The sequence below is a fragment of the Ambystoma mexicanum genome, chromosome 9 (genome assembly GCF_040938575.1).
Source record: "Ambystoma mexicanum isolate Mex_15411 chromosome 9, UKY_AmexF1_1, whole genome shotgun sequence".
In the NCBI taxonomy this organism is placed as follows: Eukaryota; Metazoa; Chordata; class Amphibia; order Caudata; family Ambystomatidae; genus Ambystoma; species Ambystoma mexicanum.
The window spans coordinates 320,752,898-320,771,971 of NC_090931.1; the positions used below are offsets into that span (position 1 = coordinate 320,752,898).

Genomic DNA, 19,074 nt, shown 5'->3' on the forward strand with positions numbered 1-19,074 from the left:
CATGATACCTTGAGCAACTAATTTGGCCTCAGTCAATCCTTATTTAAACGCTGCATGTTTGTGCAAAGGTAGCTCTGGGAGGAATTCAGCTATCTCTATCCATAGGCACTGGTTTGCCGCTGCAAGCATGGCGTCCACATTAGCCTGTCTAAAGTGCAGCCCCGCATTTAGGTAGACCTTTTTGCCAAAGGCTTTAAGCGTCCTGTCCTCCTTTGCCAACAGCGATGAGGTTGTGCTAGAGGAAGTAGAAGCTTGTGGCTTTGAATACATCGATGCAGCTGCTATTACAGAGGTGTGAGGCTGAGCAAACTTAAGTAGGGTGTCACCATCCGCTTGCCTAAATTTGGTATCAAGCCTTTTGTTGGTATGTTGCGTAGTATGAGGCTTTGTCCAGCCCTTTTTGGGCAAAGACTCAACATCCTTCTGGAGAGGAATACCTGACCTGGTGGAAGCTCTGAGTGTTAAGACCTCAGCTAGTATCCACGCCTCAGGCTGCTTCTGCTGGGGCTGTGCGATACCCAGGCACTCAGCTAACCCTGCCAGCCTGTCATGTTAGGCATAAGCAGACGTGGACGCATCTCCGTCGTAGTCCTCATCTGTATCTGCTCTCCCGATCACTACCTTGAAAGTCAGTCACCTTGGAATCCGTGGTATAATCTGTATTTAGCACCTGTGGGACAGAGGGGGGGGGGCCTCTGGAACCTGTTGCCGGAACGGGTCTGCCCTCTGGGTAGGCTGATGAGGCTCCAGAACTGGAGCTGGAGGAGGTGCAGGAATCGGGGCATGGGAGGCCGAGCTTGCACCGCAGCCCATGGTAACACCAAAGCCAGCGGCAGAGGAGACATCTCTTTTATGAGGCCCTTTAGAATTCCAACCATCTGCTGGGACTTTATGAGGCTCAGACATTTTTTCAAAGAACTGCTCTTTACACACTGGGGAGCACAATCTGGTGCCACTGGGAATGTGGGCTGAGCCCTGCCGGACCCCTACCTGGCTTGCATGGAGCATCCTTCTCTTAATGCTCCCTTGTGCTGCCTTATTGGCACAGACTGTATTCTCCCACAAACTAAACTCATTCATAACTAGTAAAGTTCTTTTCACATGCCTGACCCAGGGAAGGCTTTTGCTGCCCTACAGACTCAAACAGGGAGTCACAGCATCTCGATATTTACCGAGGCCTTCTGTGCCCCACAACGTAATCCAGTACAGCACTGGGTGTGTGGAGGCTGCTTCTCCAATTTGTTACCGATAATGAAGGTACAGGGTAAGCCGTGCACCACGCCATCTGAGGGGTGTGCATGGGTGTCCACTCGACCCTAGGTGGGAATTCTTGTCTTGGCATGAAGGGCGTACTGCCCTGGGTGGTTTAAGGTTGGAGCGGGCGCACCTCGTGCCGTGGCATCATTTTGTCACCTGGAGCCACCATCTTGTTTGGCTGAGCAGGAAAGCATGAGAACTCTGCGTCCAGTGACGTACCTGCACAAGCAGGCACCTGTTTGCCTTCAAGCGTAGGCTCGGTACTTGTCTGAACCTCAGGTGGAGACCTGGGAGGCCTCTATATTTTAAGAGGAAAGGCTTTTTTTAAATGAAAAAGGGTTCTGTTGCTGTCCCTAGCGGGGGAAGCCCACTGAGTTTGGAGGAAAGGGGCCAGGACGTAGCAGTACACCTTGGATAAATACAGCAGAGCAATCAGGTCCTTTTTCAATAGACATGGGATGGAAGTTGTTTCACCAGCCATTGAGCTATATCAAAAACAAGCGATTACTACAGCCCTGTTGGTGTGGAACCCAGGGGATATACCAACGTGCAGAACCTGGGTCAGGAAGGAAAATAAGTTCCTAAAGAACCATCTCATGCTACCTCAGGGTTCGCCTAATCCATTAGTACATTTAGAAACTAACGTGCAACTAATCGGAGAAGCCGCCTCCACTCATCCAGTGCTGTAGTGGATTAAGTTGAGGAGCAGAGAAGGTGTTGGTAAATATCGAGATGCCATGACTCATCTTTTGAGTCTGGAGGGCGGCAAACACCTTCCCTGGGTCAGGCATGTGAAAAGATTTTTACTAGTTATGAATGAGTCCGTTTGAGGAAGAATACAGTCGGTGTGCATTTTACTATGTGTATTTTAGTTGTGTAAACGTTTTATTATTAATTATTTGTGTTGGTTAAACATAACCTTTACAAAATCCAAAGTTAAATACAAAAAATAGAATAAAACAGAATTATAAATTGTAAAAAAAACAGAACAAAACATACATTATCACTACTGACTCAAGAAATCAAACTAAGGAAACTATACAAAACAGAACAGACCAAACACATTTCATATATCAAAAAATGAAGTCCCATCTATTAAAAGCATACATATCTAGCGATAGTACACGTATATATCTGAAAATGAATTCATTCTATTGCTCTGCATTACGAACCTCACTATTACACCTCACTATTACATAAAGGTAATATCATGAATAGCATCAGCAATCATTATAAATGGCTCCTGACTATACCCCTGCAGCATTCCTTACGGATTATTCATTTCAACCTCAATGTTCCATTCTCCACAGGCAACGGTGAGGTAATTTCATACTTTTTTGCTGTCAATTTACAGATGTTATTCAAAAATCGCACAACAGCAATCTGGAAATGCAACATTTCCCACCAAAGCCAATCAAGGTTTACATGTCCTGTATTGTACACAAACTTTTCAAAACATCCTATGCGTTCCTATCTCAATGCGGTACAGTCAATCAATAGATGTTGCAGGGATTTGGTTAAGACCATTGACTCCACAGAACCTGCACAATGACGGAGTACCCCTTCCCTGATCCCGCAAGTCTGTAATTTCTCTAGTCAACATCACGTTAAATCTGAAACGCATAAAATCTTCGTCACAGTCGTTTATCTGGAAATGTGGTCAAATATGGCTCCAAAGTCCTCCCTCTTTTGGAATACGAAACCAGCTGCTGATAAAGACGGGTTTTAAGAACCTTGCTGACTGCATTACTCCAATCCATATACTCAGCAAGTTTTTTCACTTTATCCGGATTAAAAATTAGGAGCTCACAAAATACCTCCAATTTTGTCAAGAATTCCAAGCACACTGCTTTCAAAACCCTCAAGTAACCAGAGGAGCCATTCCGTAAGCCACTCCCCATTAGATCATATAGGGTAGCTTTCGGGCTGGTAATCATCTTTCTAAAGAGGGAGACCCTACGCCACATGACCACATTTCCCATTGAAAGTAACCCCATTGCGTCCAGAGGAACACACTTGGGTAGACAATTCAGAACCGACCTCAATATACGTGCTTCATATTTCGGTAATTCCTATAGTAGCTCTAAGCAGTAGCAAACGTGGTATTATCTTGCACTTGTAGTAGCGTAGAGTTGGTAAAAAGGAAAATTTCCCCAATTTTTTATACATTTCTTTTATCTGAGCTATTTGCGATCCAACCTTCTCTTATAGGTATTGTTGACAGTGTGCTTTCTTTGTATCACCAAAGATGGGAAAGCCTAGGTAGAGTATAGACAGCCTTATTACCAATCTTTCGTGATTCAGGTACCAAGAGTACTTTAGCTCCCCCAGACCTAAAGGGGAGTCGCAAGATGACTGTTTTTTTTTAGGATTAATCAATAGACAATTGGTCAATGTGTAGTCTCTGAATGCGGTCAGCAGATGTTCCAATCCCCGGGGAGTGTGATCAAAAAGCATGAAGTCATCAGCATAAGCTGTCCAACTGATCTTAATTCCCTCGACCTTAGGTGATGCAAATGCCGCTGCCTCAAGCCCGACATTGGCGTCAGACACATAACTATTAGAAATAGTCGGCGCAAACATACACCCTTGGCATAGGCCATTTAACGTGCTAATGGGAATGGAGAGCGCAGCAGAGTTATTAAGCCGTACTTGTAGCTTTGACCCCCGCTTGTAGATGATACAAAATTGAGAGTAAAGAGGAAGGAAGACCAATTTGCTTTAGCTTACCCCAAAGAATGTTTATATCTATCATATCAAACGCCATTGTGAGATCTATAGAGGCTACGTAGATGGGAACACTGTTGGCTTTCCAGGCTTTATTTTGGAGTATCTTCAGCAACAAACGACCCGCATCTGTCCCAACGTTTTTTCCGAAAGCCAAATTGGAACTTAGACAAGATGTTATTTGTATCCAACCACTCTTGGATGCGTTTTGAAACTAGACCAGATAAGATTTTTGAATCTGCATCCAATTGTGCAATCAGCCTATGGCGGGGCACGCGGTGTCTCCTTTCTTATACACCGGAACTATATATTGTAAATATGCCAGGTTCCAGGTATAGTCCGTACGGATACAATGGGCCTCATTACAAGTTTGCCGGTCCGGGAACTACGGTACTGGTAAGCTTGCCAGTACTGTAGTTCCTGGACCGGCAAACTATGAGTTGAGCTCACGGGTGCCTTTCTGCCCGCCAGGTCGGATCTGGCAGACAGAAAGGCACCCGCGAGCACAGCATGTCGGATGCACCGGCACCGTTATAAACGGTGCCGGTGAATCCGACCTCCCCATTCCATTCAGCCCTATGGGGCGGAATGGGGAGCATCTTTTTTTCTGGTGCCCGCAAATGGGCAATTAACGTGTCCGGCGGGGCCAGAATGCTCCGGTAATTGCCCATTCACAGGTGCCGGAAAATATTCCAAGCCAAACTTGTAATGAGGCCAAATGTCTCTGAAGAGCATTAAGAGAATTTTCGACCACAAGTTCACGTTTTCTTTAAAGATAACATTAGCCAAACCATTTGGCCAGCTGCCCTAGACATTGAAGCCTTCCGTAACAGGGTTTTTATGTCCTCCTGTAAGATTACAAAATTCCACGCTGAATTTATAACTGACAGTGGAAGATGACAACAGTTCTTCGAGGGAGCATATAATACACTGAAATGACTGTCCCATTGGGCTTCCGAAATATAAGAAGATTGCACAGTAGCTTGGGATAGGATCTTACTGTTTACCAGTGCCCAGAACGTTCTAGAGGAATTATCCCTTAGGGTGGTAAGCATATTTTCTATGTGCTATGCGGATGACACTCAGCTCATTTTCAGGCTACCCTCAGCCACCTCTTCTCCCTCCCTCATCTCGGACTGTCTGTCCGCCATCCAGGAGTGGTGTACCACCAATGATCACTGCCTTAATGCCAGTAAGACAGAGATTCTCCTCATCGGCACACCCGCTCCCTCCTTTCCTGTCACTCTCTGGCCGGTCTCTCTTGGCCCTCTTCCTGCTCCCACCTGTGAGGCTTAAAACCTCGGGGTCAACTTCGACTCCACACTCTCCTTCTCTCGTCACATCTCTGACATCTCTAAGTCGTCACACTACCAGCTGCACCTCCTCAGAGGTATTCTTCCTTTCCTCTCCTTCCCCCAGAGGCTCACCGTCTCCAAAGCTCTGGTTCTCTCTAGGCTTGACCACTGCAACAGTCTCTTTCTAAATCTGCAACTCATCCAGAACAGGATTGCGAGACTTGTTCTTGGCCTCAAGCCCAGGGATCGTATCTCTCCAGGGCTGAAATCTCTGCACTGGATCCCAGAGGCTGCGAGGATTAAGTTCAAAACCCTCTGCATTGTCCAGAACACCTTCTGGGGCCCAGGGCCTCAATACCTTCAACCCTCTCTGCCTAAATATCTTTGTTCTCGAGCTCTTCGCTCATCCACCTCCCACTCCCTCAGGGTCAGTCGCTTCTCCAAGCAACGAGTTGGTGGTAGAGCTCTTTCTTCGGCTGGGGCCTCCCTCTGGAACAGCCTCCCTGCCTCCCTGAAACTTGAGGAAAATCCTCTCCGGTTCCGGAAGCACCTCAAAACCTTTCTCTTTGCTTCTGCTTTTTCTCCTCCTCTCACTTGCTGACTTCCTGGCTGATACTGAAACTGAACTGGTTACCTGGCCACCCTCTGATCTCGGGCAAGGGTCCCCTCCCCTGCCAGTCGCACCCCAGCACTGGGGACTGTTTTCTATTCCGTACAGTCCCACTATCAGCACTTGACACAGGATGTCTGCACTAACTCTTGCACTTGCGACCTGCTGGCCGTACTTACTTATTGTCTATGTATTCTATTATCACATGTTTCACACTGTCCCCTCACCCAGCCCCCCGCACATTCTCCTTTCCCCCTTCCCATGTACTTGCGTGATCTGAATGACACCTGGCCTAGTAGGATCACAGTCTGTGGTCACTCTGTTCCCCCTCCCTTGCCTCATCGCGCCTTGAAACACTTGTGTATAGGCACGTTATAAATGCCAGCCTAATAGAGGGAGGCTCAGTGACTCTTCATTTTATTCTTCCAATTGTTATTGACCTTTTTTTAACACCTCTTTCTCTGTCGAGGAAAGGCCCATCTTCGCAAGATACCTCAACTCCTTTAATCTACGACTTTTCAGATGCTTCACAATGGGGTCATAAATATGAACATGTTTACTTTTCCCTCCATTAAGTTATAAAGGGTACGCTGTGTTTTTTATGGTGGTTTGCACATAATGGAAAAAGGTATCGGAGGTATAAAGAGTTAACGTCTTACCTATTTTAGAGGTTATAAAATCAGACAGGAAGACAGCATTTGTTTTAACCACGTTGTCCTTATGCCACACTATGCGAGTCTGGGCTGGATTAACAAAGTAGAGAGGGATACGTCCCATAACACTTTTTCCCTCAATCCCCATCAAACATCAACGCCAACATTTTGTGGTCACTATAATCAGTCCCTGTTTGATGAAATGAAACAGCTAAATCCAACAAAGGTTTCGAAAGATATATGTAGTGTATTGTAGAAGAGAGATTTGCATTAAACCATGTTGATGGGTCCAACAAAATGCTATGTAGATCACTAGCATTGTACAGTCCCCAATCCTCAAAGAAATTGCCCCAGTCTCCCCTGCACCAATTTATGTGTACAACCTGGGAATCCCCCCTACACTGGGGTTATTTGGGGAAGAGGTTAGTATATCCAATTGTCTTCCGGTTGAGTTTCCTCCTTTCCTGTACCCAGGTATTTCCACATTTAAATCACCCACAGCAATAATGAGGTCAGAGCATAATTCATGACATTCTTCTAATATGTGGCCAAGAGTGACCAGGGAATCAATCAAATTGGTGTTGAGACTCCAATATATGTTAACCACTAAAATACTACATGGGGCCAAGTTATATTCTAGCTGCACCAATATGGCTAAACACCACATTGGAATACGAAAAAACTTTATCACTGTCGATCCCACATCCATTTGGACTGCGACAGAGGGCCTTCCTCTAGGCCCCTTAGATGCTAGCTCAGAGTAAACTATGAATCCATCTAAAGCATAAATCGCAATAAACCAGGTCTCCTGCAGACAAACAACAGAGAATTTCAATAAACTGGAACACAATTCTGGTGATTTTTTTAAAAACCAATTGCCCCTCGATTTTCCAAGACAGTAGGGCAAATTTACTCTCTGTGTTAACTATTCGGTTTCAGACCCTCAAAATATATGATAGAATCCCGTAGGGTCATTGCAAGCCACCGTAGACTGGAGTTGTCAGTAAACGTTTTATGAACTATATGGTTCTTATAGCGAATAAAGTCTGAATTGAAATGAAGGAATCCACCTCTCAGACTCCCTCAACTCTCCCCATCACTATTGACTCTCCATCTTCGTCCTCTTAGATCTCCCTTCTCCTCACCCTCTCCTTAAGTATCAGAAACTTAAATCGATTGCCTCATATCTGTTGAACCCATCTTTCTCAATTTTAAGGCACTATGATCACTGCACTTTTATCCCCCGATGGTGGGTGTCCATGTCTCAGATCTTCTTTTCACCTTTACACTTCCTCCCTCTGCAGTTATCTTCTTGTTCAGGTTTCCCATCAATAATTTGCTGATGACATACAAATCATCATTATATTTTCAGCCTTCATACCGGTGAACTATCGTCCAGCCTCTCTGTCTCTTTACCATACATCATTCGATGGCTCTTAGTGCCTAATGCTCAATTCCCCCCCCCCCCCGCAACTGTTCTGTCCTTCTATTCCCAGTTTCCTTTCACCCTAATGTGCTTTTCCCAAAAGGATTGCAACCTTATGGTCGTTTTTTTTTGGAAACCATCTTCAGCAGTTCAACAATGGACTGTCATGGAGGCTAGGATGAACATCTTAACCGTGCAGGAACTTTGCATGCTGCTTACCCATCATTCCACCAAAACATTACTCTCCATTACTCTTACTTTTCTCACTCATCTTGGATACTGCTTGAGCATGCACACCTCTCTACCCCTTTGCTATTCTGAACAAAGTACTGAACGTTATTTTTGGAACACCCCATAACCTCTCTAATCCTCTTCCGCCACCTCAGTGAAGATTGGCTATACACTATTGATCTCCTTCTCTTCTTTGAACCCATCCATTAACTTAGCCCAATTTGACTAACTGAATTTCCTGCTACTCGCTCCCTTTTACTCTTTGCCTTCAAGCACCTCTCAACCTCTCTGTACCAAGTCTCCCCAGATTGCCTTCTACGTTCCACGTACACTTTGCAGACGCCCTTCCACTGGAATCCTCGACCACTAGAAATCAAAAATATCACCAGGGTTTTACGGTTTTACATTAGCTTTAAAAGGTTCCATGTGATGTTAATGATTCAACAAATAACGAAATCTTTTATAACAAATTAAAAATAACTTACTCGTTTCCCCAGCTTTATTACACCAAGCACCCTTCCCACCCCTTTTAATCCCTTACCCACCTCCATATATACTTTAAAGAAAAATTCATATTTTTTCTTAATTTTTAATTTGTTATAAAACTGATTAGTTATTATCAATTAGTTGAAATCACTGTATACCGCTTTAAAAGACACTGCCTTGTCCATGAAAGTTCTCCCATGCATTCATCCAGCATCAGCCACTCCCCAATCACCAGCTAATCGCCCATTGTATATCTTTGTAAATAAAGTGGTTCCATGTGATAATAACAAATTTAAAGATAATAAAAACTTTTAAAACTAATCATGAATAACGAAACAATATCATTTGATTTTCTTTTTTTAAATTTGGGCCCCCCCCAAACCCAGTTTCCCTACCTTTATTAATCCCCCCAACCCCCTCACCCCTTTTAATACCTTACCCCACCCCCATATATAATTTTAACCAAAAATTCGATATTTGTCCATAATTTATTATTCGTTATAAAAGGTATTGGTTATTTTCATATAGTTATAATCACTGTATACCAATAAAGCTTAATTTCTGTAAATAGTTGATCCACCTCATCAGTAAGTTAGTCTGTTATTGTTCCCATTCTTCTATATACCAAGATTCCTCTGCCCTCAACTGTTTCCCGGGCTGTAAAAACTTTGTTGCCTACTACCGTAAAGCACCATTTTGTAAGATTGCTCAGTCCTGCTTGGCTACCTTTGACAAGACTTTATAGCAGAGGAACCCCCCATCGCTAATAAATACAAATATAATATTGGAATGTCCACCATGATAGCACAAACAAGGAGGGAAAGATGTTTGAAGTAGCAGCAAGGCGACATGAGACACTCCACAAAACACCAAAAATCATTAAATACGTTACAATCTGGATCCAGTCCATCAAAAAAGCCATTAATGTGCAAAAAAGAGCTGTAACTATTGTCTAAGTTGACCATCATGCCTTTCAGCAGCTTTGCACAAGATAAAGGAAACTGCACACATTTTGCACCCATGTATTTGCACATGTGCAGTTTCTGCCTGCACTCGAGGTTACTACTTGCCGAGTTCTACTTGTTCCTTTCGGACCAGCAGTCTTGGAACCACCTCAACCCTGCAGCTTTTCGTGTAAAGAGCAGTTCTTCCAACAACTCCGAGTTCCTGTGGGACAGAGAATTCACCCTGCTGCCACCCTTTAATGAAAGGAGGTAAATGTAGCACAGGAGAGTTTGGCAAGGAGTAATTGGAGAGCATTCCAGAAGAGCCTAGCAGTGGCTTATAAGGTCTTCTGAATGCATGGAGAACCCCAAAAGGAAGTATGACTGCCAGTAGGACAGACGCAGGGCAAGGAAGTCAGTTGGAAACTCACATATCCAATCCTACCATCATTTGATTGTGTTCAGGTGCACCTTGGTACACTTCCTATAGGACAGGGCATGTGGGGTAGACGGTCGTCTCAGGGACTTCACATTCATGACCACAAAACAGACCCGCTAGCCCTCTGTTCGATGCTGCTTTCTGAACCAGGCTATTGCCTGGCATGCTGGGGTGTCTCAAAGCTCATAGAAACAACTGTATGGTGCCAAATTAAACAACAGGTCAAAGGTGTTGCACAGTGAAAACGTTGATTGTATATTTCTAAAAAGAATATATTTCTATAAATAATTGGACCAACAGGGCATTTCTACATGGACTATCCTCCTAACGACATAAATCAATAAACCAATTGATACTTTTTTTAACGTATGGTTAGTTTTTTTACCACTAGAGATTCTTTTTTTATTCATTCTATGCCAAATAGATTTAATTGGTAACTGAAGCGAGTGACCGCTTTAACTGCAATTATCACTGACAATTATTCTGCAATGCATTCAATACCACAATCTAAATGCATCCAATTGAAAAATGCAGGTCCCACTCATTAATTTACGTTGATTTATCTTGTTACCCTTTGCCCATTTCTAATGCAAACATAAAAACAAGTTGTCGAAATGTCTGTTACATGATTGTAGCTCCAATATTTAATGTGTATAGCAAATTATTAAATTGTACACATATTTTGTATGACATTTTAGTGTTTTAAACCGTTTCACAAGAGCAAATAGAAATGTATTACCAAGAGCACTTGTACTCGATACTGGAAAGTAGGACAAGAAGAGGAATGGAAAGAATTAAATGTAGTGAGTGGGGAAAGAGGGAAATAATCTAGATGGGAAAAGCAGACTGAAAAGGGATTTCTTTTGCTACTCATAATGTAAGGAGACAATATCTGTTGATCGTTAACTGAAAGGAATAGAGATGTCTCCTGAACATGCTACAGAAAACAAGGGAGATTGCTTTACTATGGAGTTATCAAAATGTTGAATTGCAATTTTGATCACTTAATATCATACACAGATTAGTCAGGTAATAAAGCTTTCTGTTATAAGGCCACAGTTCCTTGGCTATCCTTAAAACGTAACCCTGTTTGAAAAAGTCCTCCTTTCTATGGGCAGTTCACCTTAATATCTAAGACGGAGTCTAAAACTGATGGAAAATGTGTTGTGAAGACGACGAGCAGAGGCTCAGCAGGACTTTGAGTCCACAGCCATGTGCAATGCTGACCAACATGCACCAGTTGAATCCTTCCATAATTTGTTCTGTGCAATGAAGGACAGCAGGTAAACCCTGTTACTATACGTTTTTCAGACCCTACAGCTGGGCGCACTGAAATGAACGTTATTGCTCCGTTTCCAAACGCCCAGTCCAACACATGTTAGCATTTAGCAATATTTAGCACAGCTGGATACATTTACAATCGTACACATGATTTCTTTTGGAATATATCATAGTTGGTCCTTTATGACGTCACTCTGGTGAGAAAGGAAACCATCTTCCCTCGGTCTTCTCACCCTTGCAGGGCCTGCCGACAGAGCTGTTCGCTTTGGAAGAGAATAAAAAAGTTCCTCCAGGATACTAAGAAACTCCACCAAGTGTCAGGACATCAAAGCAGATGTTGCAAACTCGAACAGGTTTGTTTAAATCAAACTTAATAATTGGTATCTCTCTAGTTGAGCACCTGTGACAGAGTAGACGCCCACAGTGCCGGCTGAGGAAGAAAAGAAACAGGAAGATAAGCGGTTATTTGTAATCTTCTTCAACAAGCACAGAAAGATCTCTAACATCTGGGGTTGTTTCTTTCGACTCCGACTAGAGTGCCACCAGTACAAGGCATCTTTGAACTATGTAAAAGTAGGACTACAAAACCTATAGCATATAAAATATACTGTTAACCTTGTACTCATTTAACTCAGTCATCGCTAAAGGATTTCTACAGAAAATATTTAAATAACAAAAACACATATACCCCGCATCCCCCACCCCCCAAGTTAAAGGCTCCAAGTTGCTTAATGCTCTTTTTATTTGATGAGCATGCTGTGCTACGTTTCAGGCCTGCAACATCCTATTCATTACCCTAATTTCAGGCACACATGGTGCTCAAGCACAAATCAAAATCAGTCCAGTTTGTTGGAACAACAAGATGGCGGATTGTCTAGGTTACCAGTCTAATAAAACACACGAGCCTAACGTTCCTGTCCCTTCTGAACACATAACACAACATACAAAGATCTTCAACATACAGCATGATGACCCTTGCAAACATTCCTCATCTTTGGCCAACATGATACGCTACCCAGCTATACATGCATATGAAATGCCACACAATCCTCAAAACACCTGCCGCTCTCTTCCATCCCACCCAAACAACTCAACCCAACCTGTCACTCTGCTCACACCCACCCAGGAATAGATGTTTTAATCCTTCCTATTTCACTGCAACACCCAATTATATATGTGTTTTCTTCCTCCGTCCCAACCACCATTGGCTCAGCTATTAAATAAGTATAAGTATCTTCATCTAGTCTTCAACCTTTTTCCCAAACAAGATTTACCTGGAAGTCCTCATCTCTGTCACTATTAACATTTTCTATCTTAGGTGCTCCTCGTAGAGTATTTACTGATGGCTTTTCAGACAGAAGCGCCCATGGCAGGGGTTTCTCCATTTCATGTTAGCTAAAGGTTTAGTCCATTTAGGATTTGCATCTGCCCCAATATCAACTGTTCTGCATGAGGTGCACTTACACTGCAACAAGGCACTGCTGCGTGCATCAAGGACCAGGAGACAAAAAAGGCCTGCAGAAAGGACCCAGCACTCGGTACATACAACTAAATGCAGACTTTGCCTCCTAGCCCTTCACACACACAGGGTAGCTACTTGCGGATAACTTAGATACACAAGACACATTGACAACAGACACTGGTTACCCCACACCCTTACAGCCAGCTCATACTCTCCAACCGCCACGACCAACGGTCAGCACTGGAACCCACAGGAACTGAACAGTCCATCACATACATTCCACACTGACACACTGCCATCACCAAGTACAAGTGCCCAGACCCACAAGACAAAGACCCAAGCTATAACATCTCTCCTTCTGTTAACAGAGACCCAAGTTCTAATATCTCTCCCTCCGTTACATTAGAGACCGAGCAAAAAGGTTAGCAAAACCTCAACACACAGAAACACCAAACTATAACAACATCTATCCCTCCGTCACCACAGAACCACCAACAGGACGGAATACTAGAAGTGACCAGCACCACTAAAACCATCTGTCCCAACCCCCGCCACATGCCCCATATGCCCACTCACAAAGTGGGTACTAAAGTAAGAAGGCGCTAAGGACGCATAAAAAGGAGAAAACAAAAGGCAGATCCAACACCAGACTAGAGCCCAGACACTGCGATGTCCGAGCACAAACAAAACCACGGGGCGTGGCAATCAGATGATAACTGTACCCCCAAACAACTGGTGCTAGAAAATGTATGAGCATCCTAAATATTCACAAAAAAGCGGTGAAACAAAGATACCACCAACAGGATGAGGCAACGATGAGCCCCCCCCACATATTCGTCCACAAAAAGGAAAGCAATAAAAACACCAGTGCCTGCAACCAGGATAACAAAATGATGAGCACCCAAAATATTCCACAACATGAAAGCAATGAAACAAAGATGACAAAGATAGAACAACCCAACTACAAGCATGTATATGAAATACACTTGCTTGTGTATGCAAACCGCAAAGGCAAATGAATGATTGTGTATGCAAACCTCAAAAGAAAAATGAATGCCCAAGCAACCATAACCACACCACTCCTGACCCGCCAAAACCTGTCCGCCAAAAACCTACACCTGGGAAGAAAGCAAATTACTCCAAACTAGAAAACCCATGGCAAATCCTTGCACCAGAACTCCCTCGAACCAGCCCCCCCAAAAAACAATGTCTCTTCCTTGCATCAAGCCCCAGCAACGTTAGTTGCCCCTATCACCATTACACTGAACCAACCGGCACATGAAACTTCCTTGGACCATGGCCTAGACACCTTAAATACCTCCAAAAGCATTACAATGAAACCAAAACGGCATCCCCTTGCACTGAACGGCCAACATACAATAGCCCCTATAATCATGTTGACAAAATTCCACCCATCACATATGACAAATAAAGAAAACCCTTCTGACATTTCCCACACTCACGCAACCAACGTGACAAAGTCCATATTGACCTTAACTCTTCCTTAGACAAGGTGGGAACAGGTCCACCCGAAACCCATGTTGCTGATGACTTATTATATTATAATTGTCTTGCTTTTTTCCCACTACCCGGCACTCACATGGCTGAGGTCATCCAAACCCAGACACCATTACGACCCAACATATTGAAATACACACCAAGTCCTTTTTTCTTTTTTAAATCACTCTGCACCCACAAGTCCAGAATGTCCAAATCCTGACATCACGGAGGGCACCTCCCCTTACTGGCTACCCCAGGATCGAGTAGCCACCTGGGGAAAACCAAACCAAAAAGCAAGATGCGAGTCCACAACACCAACACCCACACACAACTCACGCCACAACAGGCCTCAAAACCTAAGCACGATCCTGTTACTGCCCCCTAAAACTAACCTAAACCCAATAAGAGGCCAAAACAGAAAGCACAAACAATAGAAAACTGGCCTCACACCGACACAACTGATATGCTACTCGTCTTCATCCCCAACATTGAACCTCCTGAAGTCTATAAACCAGTCCCAGAAATCAGGATCAAGTGCTCTCATGTTCCAGGAAATCTTCCTGCACCTCAAACTCCCAACATGCTCTGCACAGTTGGGACTTTCGCCACTCTGCTATACCAGCCACACCACTTTGAAAAGAAAACAGGACCTCAATAACTTGCTGTCCACTGAAACCAGTCACCAACTCCAAACACCTCCTTTTCACTGCAGAAACCCTCTTGCAGCAAATTCCACCAGAACTACACTCTGCCGCAAATCCGCCCCTCATGAAACGCCTGCTCACAGGCACACAAGAAATGTCCTGAACTTCCTTTCCCTTGACCGCAGCACTGCGAACACATGCAGCATGACATTCCACGTGATGCCACCACGTCGTCACGACCACTCTGCTTGACGCCATTATTCTGCCTCCAGCTGCTGAGAACATCGGACCACCTCTGCGCTCTGTCAGAAAACGTATGGCTGCAGGTGCACCCTCAATGTCCCGGTCCTTACTTATTTGGCACCACCTTCCAGAGCACCTCAGGCCCTTCGGAAGCCTTATGGCACCAAGCGCACCCACCATTGCCTGTCCTGGCTAACTTGGCAAGACCTTCCAGAAAGCCTCAGGCACAACTCCTCGCCCCGTTCCTTGTCCTACACCAAAACTCACAACTAAGTGCAGGCTTTATTGTCTCCTGGTTCTTCATGTGGGATAGTTACAGATGGGTAACTTGGACACATTGACAACAGACACTGGTTCCCCCACACCCTTCCAGCAAGCTCCTACTCTCCAACCACCACGACCAACAGTCAACCCTGGTACCCACAGGAACAGAACACTCCATCACATACACTACTCCTTGCTGACAAGACAGGCACTCTGACATCACTAAGTACAAGTGCCCATATCCACAACATAAAGAACCAAGCTATAACTTCTCTCTCCCTGTTAACACAGAGACCAAATTAAAACATCTCTACCTCTGTTAACACAGAGAACAAAGCCATAGCAGGTTTCCCCATATCACGTAAGATAAAGGTTTAAGTCCATTTAGGATTTACATCTGTCCCTAATATCACTTGTTATGCATGAGGTGCACACTTCCACTGCCATAAGGGATTGGGTATTTTGCTTACCAACTCTCCTGTTTGGGAATCCGGAAGGCCATAGGTTCAGACGGTGCAGATTGTTCTCAATTTTGATTAACTATATCACAATTGCTTACAAATGGAATTTTAGTCCGAATGGGAAGGGCCATTGGTAAGCACTTTCTGTGCTACTGGGTTGGTCTAGGGTGGGCTGTCATATCCATTGCCAGTGATATTAAAGGCATTGTGGCGCAATGGCATCTAAATGTTGCATTTTGGAATGCCGTTGTGCGTAGTGCAGATAACAGTTGGGAATCCGTTAATTGTGCCCTTGCGGATGGACCTGTGTTGGGGTCGTCCGTGAATAAACTTGTGTTGTTCACCATAAGTGTTACTTGGGCCTTGTGACAACTTGTGTTGAGTGTGGCCCGAGATAAATCTTTGTATATTTGTAATTCACTGCTTTGAGATTTTCTTTGGCTTGGTAGCTGTACAATCACGCAAGCACGTCTACAGTGGCTTTGTTCGACTGAATCTATGTGTTGAACTGTTGGGAAGCAGTCTCTCAGATGTTTGAACGGCCATGAAGGAATATTGCCTAAAGAGCTCACGGACACAAGTCAGTATGTTCCTGTATTCGTATCATTCTTTCAGCAACCTGATCTTTATATTTTTCAAAGCTTCATACTTGTCAAACAGACCGCTTTTTCCGATCTAAGATCTTGTATGTAATCTTGCACCAGGGTGACAATTTTGGTACAGTGCAGAGGACATCTTTGTCCAAATTGACACTTTCTCAAAGCAAATCAATCTCTTTCAGTTTCTTCATTTTGTTAATCGTACTGATAAGTCAGCTCCCACATTTATTTCTTTTGATACCGCAAGGTCAAGAGTCCTACCACTGTGACTGCGGCAAGAGGCCAAATATGATTTTTTATTTCCCCAAAGCATTTACTTGACTTCACGCAGGTGAGTACAAAACCAAGGAGCCATCAGGGATACAAATGTTGAGGTTCCTAATGTCTCTCAAAATCAGGGTACACAAAGCATCCTGTTTTGTCATGGGGGTACACACACGTACACACACACACCCCTCTCCCCCCACTGCTACCTGTATAGCACAGGTAAAGGCATTACTTGGGGGTGGCTCTACAGAGCTGTTAACGTCCTGTGTAATGTGCTGCGGCCAGACTATGTCACTGACATGTGGGCGAATGTGATGCAAATTGCACTCTGAAGGGGGGCTTTCCTCACCTGCTCCGATTATTGTTAGATACGAACAGAAACTAACATCAACAAAATGAACGACAGATGCTTTATCTGATTTGGCCCTCTTAATGGGTCAGCTCAGAATCTGTGCCCGGATGCGGCTAGTGTTGAACAATGTTTGGGAATGCAAGTCAAAGACCAGGAACAAACCGTAGCAATTTCCAACGATTGTGTGGCAGCCCCAATATTTGAATGGCTGCATCCCTAGGATTGGACACTGCATTTTCTTCTCCAGCACTAAATCTCCCACTAAATGTGACCCTTCATTTCATGACGATGTGGCTTAAGTTGCAGCTTGATTAAATAGAACTGGCTCAATGGTATTGCCAATCCATTTTTTTGTTTTATAATCCGACTATATGTACACAAACACATGCACAATCAGTACCAGTTCTTTTCATCCCTACAAACCTGTGAAAGATAAAATAAAGTTCCATATGTTCGTGGGTACCTCTATGTTCAGAAGTACACGTGACCTACAAGCTCCAGATTTACATTCCACATTATAAAATGTAATGTTAAGGGTCAGCTAATAGGTAGCAAAAATGTCACAGCCACATCAAACATAGCCCACATATTCACATGACAGTTGAGCTGTTTCAAAATGTTTCTTTGAAGTACTTTGATAAAGATCAGGACAGACTACATTTCAGATACATTTTCCTTTTTTATCCTCTATAATTCTTTTCCGGCTATCAGAATATTAGCGCCCAAAATGTCTAAATCACTGTCCAGGCATAAAGCACACTGCTACCTGACTACAACTTGCTCTTCTTGCACATCATCACCTAACTTAACACCATTTCAATTCTCTCACACAACCAACTCTAGCCACATATTTAGACTCTCAGCACACAACAACCCCACACTTCACTCCGGCATATAACATATCCCTAAAATTACTGGCTATCCTGAGGTCTGTCTATTAATGTTGTAAATACTCGGTCATCATTATGTATGCAATGGCAGGCTACAGTCTAACGGAAACTCAGTAAGGTGCAGCTACCGAAAAAAAACACTCACCACTGAGACCACACACGACGTTTAGCATTTATCAAATAGTAAAGTAACCTAACATACTATACAATTGAAAAATAATATACACAAATTAAGCAGTACTTCTGTTAATTGTTGTACATTCAAGGTACAATAAATGTGCTTTATGAAGATGTTAACTGGCATGCAAAAGCTACCCATGTTTCAAGCCTTTGAAGACTGCATGCATTATATCAGACAATGCTTGCATAGAATTTAAATTTGCTTCAATAATAGCCTTGCAATAGTCAACGAGAATGATACCTTACAATAATGAAACAGTGCACGCATTCATCTTTCAGGATTCCCTTTAGGTGAATATAAGTAACAAGAAGTCTTTACCAGTGGTGTTTCCTTGTTGTGACCCCAAATTTAGCTGCACACTCATAACAGTTTGAGCCATCACACCATGGAGGTTCCTTTGTAAGCATATCTGGAGAACACAAAATATGTAAAGTAAAAGAAAAACACTGGGAGAAGCACATTTGAACCATCTGCAGCATATTCTCTTCGGTGGAACAAGATGCAAACGAAGGCCCCACAAGTATTCGTGTTAATTAGCAACCAGGTATGCTTTCTTTAAGGAGACACTCTTGAATTTTGTGGGATCACTCTAAACTGCGTGTTCTAATGACCATTCTTAAGTCCTTAAAGAAAAAAGCCGGCAGCGAGTGATACCATTCCCTCAAACTTCCCACAAAGTTTGTAACAAATATACAAAAAAATCGTAATTCGGAAAGATATCTCGTGTTCACACCATACAGTATATCTATAATTTTGCTGATATAAGTCCAATATCACTATTTCTCAAGATAATTCAGAAATGTCACTCCAAAAGATCCATTCTCATGATGTTTCACAAATTTGTATGCTTTTAATTCATCAA

The 19,074-nt window shown here is 43.4% G+C and overlaps 1 protein-coding gene across 4 annotated transcripts in view; it reads right to left on the reverse strand.

Annotated features, from left to right (window-relative positions):
* Positions 1-10,685: 10,685 nt before the first annotated feature.
* ANKFY1 (ankyrin repeat and FYVE domain containing 1) overlaps positions 10,686-19,074 on the reverse strand; it is a 912,707-nt gene continuing 904,318 nt past the window's right edge. For 3 of the 4 annotated variants that reach the window (XM_069614723.1, XM_069614722.1, XM_069614721.1), the window contains exons 24-25: positions 18,531-18,621; positions 10,686-11,779 (exon numbers count right to left, since the gene is read on the reverse strand). In XM_069614723.1, coding sequence (XP_069470824.1) covers positions 11,647-11,779; positions 18,531-18,621 — 224 coding nt within the window. In that variant the 3' untranslated portion in view covers positions 10,686-11,646. The remainder of the gene's footprint in view (positions 11,780-18,530; positions 18,622-19,074) is intronic. The other variant, XM_069614724.1, reaches the window with a different exon arrangement.